General features: G+C 41.1%; 1 protein-coding gene across 3 annotated transcripts in view; it reads right to left on the bottom strand.

Moving 5' to 3' along the window:
* The window catches only part of LOC133888973 (probable cleavage and polyadenylation specificity factor subunit 1), a 56,957-nt gene that overhangs the window by 20,497 nt on the left and 24,401 nt on the right, over positions 1-12,059 (bottom strand). For all 3 annotated transcript variants that reach the window (XM_062329398.1, XM_062329396.1, XM_062329397.1), the window contains exons 11-14: positions 3,865-4,002; positions 3,466-3,591; positions 2,169-2,246; positions 828-947 (exon numbers count right to left, since the gene is read on the bottom strand). In XM_062329398.1, the coding sequence (XP_062185382.1) occupies positions 828-947; positions 2,169-2,246; positions 3,466-3,591; positions 3,865-4,002 (462 nt within the window). The remainder of the gene's footprint in view (positions 1-827; positions 948-2,168; positions 2,247-3,465; positions 3,592-3,864; positions 4,003-12,059) is intronic.

The raw sequence follows: 12,059 nt of genomic DNA, 5'->3' as shown, positions 1-12,059 counted from the left end.
ATATGTCAACCTCACAATGAGTGGCATATTGTGAAATATGTAGTTATTATGTGGCATATTATGGGTTTTCTATTTAACTTACGGCAGATTCCAATGCATGTGAGTATAGTGTATTCTGTAGCAGCAAGTATGCAACTATTTCAGGCTCCATTTGGAAGAAAGGAATGGCATGTAGGGCAGGACAGGCTTTTCAGGAAGCAGTGAGCGCATTTAAAAAAGGAACCAACAGTGTCTCAGGTACGCAAGTGCAGAAATTATACACGGGGTGTAGCAAACTGCCTAGCAGTTGTAGCATCCTTGAATGTCATGGTTTAGAATTCCACAAATAATACATCTGAACCATTATTTCATAAATGCACAAAGTTTTGCAACATCCAACCAAGCACAGTTCGAAGTGAGATCCAGCTCTTAGTAAATCTAAGCAAAGTGCAGGAACCATACTACCCACCTACAGTTATTCATGGGAAACCCGGCCTGGTCGGTATGACCTGGACCTGCCTGATTCCTCAGGGCTTGGGTTGGTCTGGACTTGGGCCTAGCTTTTTAAAGCCAGGCCTTTTCAAGCCTGGACCGGGGTTTGAGCAAGTCTTTATTCACCATAGGGATGAAAGCGCAAAAATATTCAAAATTGTACTTTGGAATAGTCAATTAAGTATGAAAAACTGGAATAGTCAATTAAGTATGAAAAACTTACATATTCTACCAATACCAAGATTCGAAATACTCTTATATTTAGGTCCACTTGACAATAAAGATTACAAAGATTATAAAGCATAATTCACCATAGTACATCAACAAAAAAACGAACAAAATCAAATTAAAGTTACCATTGTCCGGCTTTCTAGGCTTATTATCAAATAAGCATGATATTCATTGTCCTCTGCTGTATTTCCACGAGAACTCTTATAGTAAACTGCCCATATACCTGTGCAGCTTGGTAATTCCACCTAGATAAGTAATGAACAAACATAAGTAAAATACTAGTAGATAACAAAATTGAAGTTTCCACAAAAAAAGAAGAAAAAATCTAGAAGTCACCCTATAATTCAACAATATTGCTAATTTCCCCCATACAACTCATATGGGTACTAAATACACCCAACAAATCAAAATATCTCTTCCATTCTCCCACTATGTCAGCTCCCCATTTTTTTGTCACATTCTATATTTTTTCGCTTAAAGTAGACATTGAGTCATTGACTCTCGCCGCCTAGTAGCAGTGTCGCCAAGTCGCCATTGGCATCGCCAACAGCCAACGCGAGCCCTTTCCTGATCTACACAACCACAATGACACTGCCTATTCCCACTCTAATGGTAATGCCCACCAGCACCCAGTTATGCAACTACTGGGTCAACCCCACCTAGGACGCAACCTAGAGGTTGAGGGCTTGATGCACACAGTGACAAACTGCAGAATGTCACGAGAAATTGGGTGGTAGTGGACAGGGGAGAGGTGGAGTGAAAGAGATATTGAGTTGTGGACAGGGGAGAGTGGGAGGTCTGGTTTAGTTGTAGCAAGATGAGTTGTGGGAAAAGTATGAGCAAGGGTGGGTCATAGGATGTCTTTTACGATTTTCCCTAAAAAGAAAAAACAAAGCGAGCATATTGATTATGACAAAATAAATATATAAGATGGGAATGCAGAAGAAGAAAGGTAAGGTACTTTGTTGAGTTGAAGAAAGGCAATGATGTAATGGTTGATTGAGCTGCCCTGATACAACCCAATGACAGAACTCATTCTCCTATTTTATGATAAGATAGATTATTTTTGGGCATGCTCCTTTAGGTTTACTGTTAATACATGTCAGGTTATCCAGTATTGTTAACACATTTACAAGTTATAACAGGAATATTAACCTATGTGATTACAATGCCATCCTGAGTCAACTGAGAAATAACCACCATGTGTACACGCTAAATTAACATGTACTAGTTTATTAAATGATACAATCTGATTTTGCACATGCTAAAGTCCAATGTAAGTATGTCCAAAAGAACAAAACCAGGCCCAGCAAGGGACCTAATATATGCTGATCAGCTATTGCTAATCCAGCACGCCATAGTGGTGTCATATTAGCAAATAAAGCAAATTGCATAACAAAGCATTATCTTCTTCCCTAAAGAATGGAAGAAAGTGTTTGGCTAAAAAACAGAAAAAAAAAATGCACCTCAGTAATTAAATCTGGACGGATAGATTGTTGAAGAGCGGAAAGTGTTCCATTCTTTCCATGACCAGAACAACACACCTGAAACAGCCAATATTGTCACAGATGAATAAACTGAAATGAAGCCAAAAATCAGAACTAATATATTGTTGATTTTCCTTACGTACTACAACTAGAACAACAGAGATTTGATGCGAAAAATGCTAACAGAAGGTAAAATTCTAATATCACATTAATCAAGTAAAATGAATGCACCAATTCATTCAGGATGTGCGACGCAGTAGGTTGTCATGGGTGTTGAGCTGCCACAGCATGCGCACACCAGCAACCAGGCTGGCAGCATGGGCCGTGCTGGCGCAAGGAGCAACAGCAATAATGTTATTTCTAAGTTAGTTTGTTTATTTCAGCACCAAGTTAGCAGTTTGGATAGATCCATTATTTAGCGTAGGATTGGATTTGTTAGCTCTGTGTGTTACAGCTGTTCCTATATAACATCATAGCAGTCTCCTCATTTGATCAAGCAAGAATAACCAATCTAATCCCTCCCCCCATGTTCGCCACCCCAGTCCTCTCATCCTAAGCAGCCAATGCTGGTCAGCTTTCTCCCGGTGGCGTTTTCAATATGTCCTGTTTACGTATTCTTCCTTGACCTCGGAATAGTATTAAGAGTCTAAATTCACATATAGCACATAAGATCTCAAAACCAATTGGTTGTTATCCCATAAGCCACTGGGATTTTCAGCCACTGGCTGTAACTGACCACTTAGGACCTGGATTTGGAACCCATTTTCATAATACCTATTATGAAAATAAAAATTAAACCACATATACACATTTGACAATAAAAGCTAGTACAACTGAACAAGATAGACCTAGTTATGACCAATAATTGAAAGGTTAGGATTGATCAGTTAGTATATCTATTGGTTTGTTAGGCTCTTATCCTATCTATGAACAAGATAGACCTAGTTATGACCAATAATTGAAAGGTTAGGATTGATCAGTTAGTATATCTATTGGTTTGTTAGGCTCTTATCCTATCTATAGTTTGTTAGTCAAGTTGTTAGAGGTAGCTCTTATCCTATATAGAGTTTGTTAGTCAAGTTGTTAGAGTTAGAACTATATAAGGTACATGGCTGCCACCCTTTATAATCAAGCAAAAAAGAATTAATCTAAGTCTCCCCTAATATCTTGAGTCTCCCCAATCTATAGTCTAATCACTCCCCTAGCAGCCGACGCCGCCCGGCGGATGTTTATCCCCCTAATGATCCTAGTATCTTAACAGTGTCATACAGCTTACCAACTCATAATTGCTTTGCTTTGAAATTCCTGCTGCGTTGGGATCCGAATTAGTCCTTAAACCATAGGCAAAATCTTTCAGAGGACCAACATTGATCAGAGCATCTCTCACAATGAATGAGATCTTCTGCAAAGTTTAAGTGAAATAAATCAGAAACAGGAAAGAAAACATAGCAAGCAGCAAGATACTATGAGCTGCTGGAAACTCATCATGTATGCTTTATAGAAAAGAAAGTAGCTGAATCAGTAACTAAAATGAGCCTGTAATAAGGATTATTTATCAACTTCACAGTACTACAATAGAAATCACATCACCTACAACAATTGGAACATGATTCCAGCACTACAAAAGTTGAATATAAACAGATAGCTGCCACACAACTGAAAGTAATGTTCAGACCTGTGCTGAATCTAGACTGTTTGGCACCACATTATTATGAAAAGAAAGTTCCTCGACACTGGTAACATCTTGTAAAACATCAGATGGGATCCTCTTTAGGCGCTTTGAGAAAGGGAGGTCACCTTCAGTATCAGCAGACTGTTACACAAGTTGATCAAAATATATCAGTAAACAAGGTTCAAGGGACTGTCTAAGTTTAGTATACTTTCCAAAATCTCACTGCTACATGTGTGGCAAATCACAAATGATTTGTGCATAACTAGAAACATGTACAGAAAGTAGATGGTTCATAAGTAATAGAAACTGTTAGAAAACCTAGTAAAACAATCGGCAAGACAATATTTACTAACAATTTCATGAACTACACAAAAGTCTTTTAAAGTAAGGTAGAAAAAAAAAGTGCAACCGACAAAAGTTAGCTTCAGCAGGCAGTTTTAATCCAGTAACTAGGCTGACCGTGAAAACACACTCCTAATATGTGGAGCTAGATGAAACTGTTACATAGGTCAGCCAGATTCCAATGGCATCTTCTAATATGTCAAAGCTAGGACATTTTACACTAAAATCTTAAGCTAGTGGAAAATGCAAGGCCATTGCAAAATTGCAATATAATAACCTTGGTACTCAAACCCATGTTTTCCTAGTCAATTTGCCACGCCCGTTTTCTACCTTCCCTCTGATCTCTCTCTATGTTCTCTCTGTCTTGTGAGTCCCGCCTGTCAACTCCTTCCCTCTCCTCCCGAATCCTCTCCCTTCGTCTTCATAGCCCCGCCCATTTGAAATCCATTGTTCCCCCGACGTGCCGCGACCCGTCAAACGAATTCGCCGTCGCCTTCCGATCACGCTCTGTCGTTCTCCGTTGACTCCTGAGCATCGCAGCGCCGTCGCTACCCTTCTCCAACCATCCTCCGCCGTCTCGAGCCGCCGCCGCCGCCTTCCCGAGCCGGAGCCAAGGTAGCCCCACCCTCCCACCATTCGATATTAGATTTGCGGCATAGATTAGATGGTGATTACCTCTTTGAGGTAGTTAGATCTCAGCCGTTCGTTCTCATATCGACGCGCATGATTTAATTAGCCTTCGGCCTAGTCAGCGTGACACGTGTGCAGCCACGTACGCGTCTTTGTCCAACGTGAGAGTCCGGTGAGCACTTCCGAGCCGAGTCAACAACCCGATCAGCGATTGCGCAGTAAACTCGATTTTCCTTTAGAAAAATAATAATTCATGATAATTCAAATATTCCAAAATTAGGTTTTTCTTTATTAGAAAATTCCAAAAAAATAGAAAATGATTTATATAAATGTTTTAATATGTTTGTAATAGGTTCTTAATTCTGTTTTATTTTTGAAAAATAGTTTTAAGGTTAGAATAAATGTTTTTGTTTTCGAAACTAGTTTAGAAAATATATATTAATTCTGATAATGTTTTAAAATGCATTGTTTGATAAAGTAAATGCTTTTAATTTGTTTTGATGCATATAAAAATTAGTTTTATTTCTAGAAAAATACAAATAAATTTCATAAAAGTGTTTTAATCAGTTTTATGCTATAAAATAATTCTACAAAATTTTAAATAAATTTTTTAGGCCTTTTTAAAAATTAGGTTTAATTCTAGAAAATTAGTTTTTAGTCGCTTAAAAATTCGTTTAGACGTAGTTTCGCATCGTTGCTCCGATTTGAGCGGTCCTTGCGTCCAAATCTTCCTAAAATCGTGCTCCAGCTTATTCTAGTATTTGTTTGCTTTGTTTAGTGTTTGTTCGTAGTGATGTTTGTTTGCTTGCTTGTAGATGAGTTTGTACTGGAGACGTTCAAGAACATCGAGGATCAAGACTTCCGTGATTTCAAACAACTCAACGGAGAAGGGAAGTGTTTTTGAACATTTTGCGCCTATTTTTATGAAGCCTTTCTTTTTACAAATTGCATGCTCATCAAACTTGATATCCCATTGTTAGGGTTTACTAGTTTTTCATAACATTCCTTGTAGTCGTAGTCTGATTGTTATGTTCTGGGTAAAAAGTGCTTAGTTGTGCTTACTCATGAGTAGCAAAGGAAAAATATGTTTTGGTTAATAATGATGAACTTTGATAAAAGTGTTTTGACTTGGAAAGTAGGGTCTAGGCAAGTTAGCATGTTGGTTGGTCTGTGAATGTGTTCCAGACAGAATTGTTAGCTTTCGGATAATTGGTTATTACCATGTTGTTGGGTTGATGACGATCTTGCCCAAACCATATTAAGGATCAGTTTGTGGAGTAACCACCCATGAAAACAGTACACTCACAAGCCTGGTATGGGACAGACCTAGCCGAGTAATTCGCTATCCTCTCAGCAGTGTTAAGGTTATTTGGTGGTACGAGAATGTAATGGTGTACTTCCTAGAACCGTAAGGCGCAAGAGGGGACTTTGAGGTGAAAGGTGTACTCCACTTATGTACGGTGGTGAAACCTCAGCAGATCATCACGTGCTGAGAGAGGCGTTGGAAATGCTTTGCATTGGAATCCTGACCGCAACCTTGGAAGTGTGTAAGTGTTTGATCGACACGGGCAAGGAGGACACGTCTTATGGGTAAAGTGTACGACCTCTACAGAGTAAAAATTGAAATATCAGTCGTACTCACAGTCATGAGCGGATTGGACTCCTCACATGATTAGTCGGGTGGTTACGGGTTGGTTTTGGATTGAATCTAGTAGATCACAGTGGTGGAAACTGTGATTTAAGTTAGTTTTGTTTAGAGGTGGTTGAAACATCGATTGTGGAGCAAGGTGGTCGAAACCTTGACTCATATCTTAAAGAATCATTCACATAGAAAATAGATTGCTTTTATAACTGTTTTACTACTAAAATAGCATTTATGCAAATAAACCGTTAAGCCTATCTTAACTTTTAGCCCACATGTCATATTTTTCCAACACTTGTTGAGTATTCCATATACTCACGCTTGCTCTCTCCCCCGTAATCTTGTTGCTTCTTAGAAAGCGAAGACTACGAGGACTTCCCAGAAGATGGAGCTGAATTCTAGACATGCGACTTTTCAAACAATTGCCTATGGACTTAGGCGTTGTGCTAAGTTTATTTCCGCTGCTTTGTAATTTTCTTTTAGGACCTTGAGTCATTGATGTAATAAAATAACATTGTAATAATAGATATTGTGTCTGCTACCCACTTATGACGTCGCTATGTGTATATAACTTGATCTTGACATACATATAGTTTACACTCGGTTTGGTCTTAAAACCAGGTGTGACATAATTGGTATCATAGCCATATCGATCGTAAGACGCAAGCCTAGGTAGAAATGGTCGCGTATTAAGGATTTAATTTATAAAAACTACGTTTGTAAAAATTTTGTTTATCCTTGTACTTTATTTTGTTGTTTTATTTCAATAAAAATCTCCAGGTTTCAACATGTAGATGGCACGCACCAGGTAGACTGCTCGCAAGGCCACCAGCAGCTACATTCCTCCCCGCGCCCTTGCCACCTTTGCACCTAATGCTTTAGCAAGACCTAGCCGTGTTGTCATTGTTCCCCAGCATGAAGACTAAGTTGTACCATGCTGAGGGATTAGATGCAGGGAAGGCACCAATAATGCTAGTAGAGATGTTGCAGTGTCTAGGGTACACCCAGGCGCCTGTGTACCACGGTCTTTGTCAACCTCGTCCAGGATGTGAGGAGTAGACCTGAGGTGTGCATTTATTGTTCTCCAGAAGGCAACGACAGCTATGAGTTCGAGGGAATCCACAAGGCAATGGCAGTACGGGCAAGCTTCAGCACAGGAATCCGAGATGCGGGGAGGCAGGCACAGGCTTATGTCTGTGAGCGCCACAGGAGCACCTTGGCAGGGACTTCTTACGAGTACTTTCTCCGTCAGGAGCATGGGAGGACGTACATTAAGGTGAAGTCAACCACGCATGAGAAGAGTAGTGTGGTTCGTGAGCAAGTACTTCTGGCTGCAACACTGCACAAGGACATGGATGAGGCTTTGGATGAGCTGCAGGACATACGCTAGCGTCTCCGGGATGCAAAAGCACTGATCAGGGAGCTGCAGAAGAGCCTTAATGGGATGTCCAGCTCTTTAGACTGAGGACCAGTCCGTTCACTCGCCTTCTCATAAGAGGTTGCGCCGCATTGACCCTTCTAGCTCGAAGTCTTCAGGGGATGTTGATTAGTCAGTTGATGGACCAGCCGTTGGATCTCGTGCTTAGGATACCACCATGAGATAGTTGTTGTTGGACTGCAGCACCGTGTTTCTTTATATGCGGATCTTCCCAAATGGGTTCTCAAAGCAATAGACAAAAGAAGACGTGGTTTTCTGTGGAAAGGGCAAGAAAAGGCTAATGGTGGCAATTGTTTGGTCTCATGGCAGCGTGTATGTCGACCAATCCAATATGGTGGTCTGGGCATACATGACATGTCGTCTCTTGGTTTGGCCCTTCGTATAAGGTGGTTGAGGAGGACCGATCCGTCTCGCCCATGGGCGGGGCTGCAAGTTCAAGTACACCAAAATGCGATGGCCCTTTTCGACATGGCCACGGTGACTGTTGTTGGTGATGGTACTGATACGAAATTTTGGACTAGGAGATGGCTGCAGAGCAGTACAGTTTCGAAGGTAGCTCCTAATCTATTTTTACTTGTTCCCCGACGTGCTATAAACCAAAGAACAGTGAGTCAAGCATTGGAGGGTCGCCGGTGGGTTGCGGATATCAGAGGAGCTCTCACCACCGCTGTGATTATTGAATATATTCAGCTTTGGGATCTTTTGGAAGGAGTCATGCTGCAGCATGGGGTTCAAGATCACCATTTTTGGAAATTATCTAAGTCTGGCATCTACACAAGTAAATCGGCTTATAATGCTCTCTTCATCGGGTCCATTAAGTTTGCCCCTTGGAAACACATTTGGAAAACTTGGGCGCCTCTACGGTGCAAGCTTTTCTTATGGCTCGCAATTCTCAATAGGTGTTGGACAGCTGATAGGCTTGCTAAAAGGGGTCTGCCACACCCGGCCATGTGTCCTCTTTGTGATCAAGTCGATGAGACCGTGCAGCACATTTTGATCTCATGCGTTTTTGCAAGCGAGGTTTGGTTCACAATCCTCCTAAAGTATGGGCTGCAAGACCTCGCCCCTCAGCTGGACTCGGTTTTTCTCTCCTCCTGTGGTGCCGTGCAGGACAACCGGGTTGACAAGCAACTCCAAAAGGGCCTTAATACTCTCATTATTTTGGTGGCATGGGAATTGTGGAAGCATCGCAACGACTGTGTTTTCAACAATGCAACTCCGAGTGTGAGACTTGTGGTGCGCACGATGGCTAATGAAAGCTCGCTTTGGATCGTCACCGGGGCGCGAGACCTTCAGAACTTGCCAGCTGGATAGTTTCAGGAGGTCCTCTTTTCTTGTAGTTGGTCATTTTGTTTCAGTGTTTTTCATGGCACAAATGTGTTTTCCTCGTATTGGGGTTGGTTGAGTGTTGTTCTTGTGCAGCGCTCTTTGTACTCTTTCTTCTTTAATGAAATGACACGCAACTCTCCTGCGCGTTCGAGAAAAAAAACAACACCAACCACCAGTTGCCAAACCCACCTCCACAGGTCGTGGAGCAGATGTTGATGATGCAGACACAAATTCTATAGGTTATGGCTCAAACTATGGCAAATATTCAGCAAGCCCCCGCACAGATGTAAGCTCTTTCACCGCAAAATAGGTTGGGGAATTTATGAGAACTAAGCCACATGTGTTCTCTCATGCTACGGAACTAATAGATGCAGATGATTGATTAAAAGTTATAGAAAAGAAAATTCGGATAGCTCAATGCAATGAAAGAGAAAATGTCTTGTTCACCTCACATCAACTCTCTGGATCAGCAGCAAATCGGTGGGATGTTTATACTAATGCACATGAAGGCCCTCAAGCATTACTTAGACAAAGTTTAGAAATAGCCTATGTACTCATCGTATACCTGTTGAAGCTATGAAGATCAAAAAGAAGGAATTCAGCTCAAATAAGGATCAATGTATGCGAGTGAATATGTGGCCAAATTGACTCAGCTATCAGGATATGCCCCAGAAGACGTGAATACAGATGAAAAGAAACATGAGCACTTCCTCAATGGACTGAATGATAGGATTCAGTATGCATTGCTTTCTCAGGACTTTATTAGTTTACAAGCAATGCTGAACAACACATTGGTGGTGGAACACAAACGCCATCAGATAGAGCACTAAGAGGAAGATATCTTCTCAAGGCCATGGTTCAAGTAGTCACTCTCGTCCACGCTACAACCCGCCTCAGCAAGGACCAATCTTCTGTCAGCAGAACCAGAGCAGACCACAGATGCAAGCCCCGCGTCCGAGCTTTCAAGCCCCACGCCAGACGCCACCACTAGCACCTCAGCAGAAGAATGGCAACGAAGCTCCCATCACCAGAAAGGCATGTTTCAACTGTGGTGAAGAAGGGCACTTTGCCAACAAGTGTCTAAAGAAGCGCCCAGTTGCCACCCAGGAGTAGTACAACAATAATAGTTTCAAGCAAGGTCAAGTTCAGAACCAAGGATGTAATGGAAATCAAAGCTCCGGCCCAAGGCAATCGTGCACAACAGAACTACATGCGCAGAAAAGTCAACCACGTCACCGCTGAAGAAGCCCAGGATGCTCAGGATGTTGTGCTTGGTATGTTTCTTGTCAACTCAAGCCCAACCTCAATATTATTTGATTCCGAAGCATCGCATTCTTTCATTACTACACAATATGTTGCGAAGTATAATTTGCTCATTACATCCATGAAGCAACCAATGCTTATTAGCTCTCCAGGAGGAGAAATGAGAGCAAAGTATATATGCCCTAAGGTATGTCTGAAAATAAAGGGGTAAACTTTCCGGCCGACCTTATAGTTTTGGAATCCAACATCATAGATGTTATTCTCGTAATAAATTGGTTAGCCAAGTTTAATGAGATGATAGATTATGCCCGAAGAGCAGTATAGCTAACCAATGGAGAAGGTACCAGTATTGAGTTCATTGCAACTATTCCATCGACTAGAGAATATGCACTCAACAATTTGAAGGGTGTTCCGATGAAAGCAATCAATGTGGTGTGCGAGTATCCGGACATCTTCCCTGATGACTTACCAGGTATGTCACCAGACCGAGATGTTGAGTTTATCATTGAACTTGTACCGGGAACAACCCCGATATCTAAACGGCCCTATAGAATGCCTACAAATGAACTAGCGGAACTTAAGAAACAAATCCAAGAGTTAAGGATAAGGGTTTTATGTGCCCAAGTTCGTCACCATGGGAAGCCCCAGTCCCTTCGTCGAGAAGAATGATGGTAGCCAAAGAATGTGTATGGATTATCGAGCTCTCAATAAGGTGACCATGAAAAACAAGTACCAGTTACCCAGAATTGAAAATATGTTTGATCAGTTAAAAGAAGCATGTGTCTTCTCTAAGATTGATCTTCGTTCAAGTTATCACCAAATGAAGATCCGAGATTCGGATATACTCAAGGCAGCTTTCAGTACCCGATATGGTCTTTATGAGTTTACGGTTATATCCTTTGGGTTAACCAATACCCCAGCATACTTTAGGTACCTCATGAACAAGGTGTTTATGGAGTATTTGGATAAGTTTATGGTAGTTTTCATCGATGATATCCTCATCTTCTCAAAGGATGAACAGGAATATGAAGAACACCTAAGGCTCGTGCTGCAGAAGTTTAAAGATAACCAGTTATATGCCAAGTTTCACAAATATGAGTTTTGGTTGAAACAAGACTTTCCTTGGCCATATTATCTCAGCATGTGGAGTAGTTGTAGATCCAAACAAAATTAGAGATGTTTTGAATTGGAAGGCACCTCAGTCTATCTCAGAGATCCGGAGTTTTCTTGGATTAGCTAGGTATTATCGTCGATTCATAGAAGGTCTTTTCAAGATAGCCAAACCACTCACAGAGTTGTTACAGAAGGACAAGAAGTTTCAATGGTCTGAAACTTGTCAAGTCAGTTTTTAAGAGTTAAAGAACAGATTGACTACAATCCTAGTGCTCATTCTACTGGATGTTCGTAAGAACTTTGATATCTATTGTGATGCGTCTCGACAAGGTCTTGGATGCGTTCTTATGCAAGAAGGAAAAGTCGTGGCTCACATATCAAGGCAATTGAGGAATCATGATAAGAACTATCCAACTCATGATATAGAGCTAGTCGCAGTCG

The sequence above is a fragment of the Phragmites australis genome, chromosome 13, assembly GCF_958298935.1.
Source record: "Phragmites australis chromosome 13, lpPhrAust1.1, whole genome shotgun sequence".
In the NCBI taxonomy this organism is placed as follows: domain Eukaryota; kingdom Viridiplantae; phylum Streptophyta; class Magnoliopsida; order Poales; family Poaceae; genus Phragmites; species Phragmites australis.
Note: the sequence above shows the minus strand (reverse complement) of the source record. Positions and strands in the feature narration are given on the sequence as shown.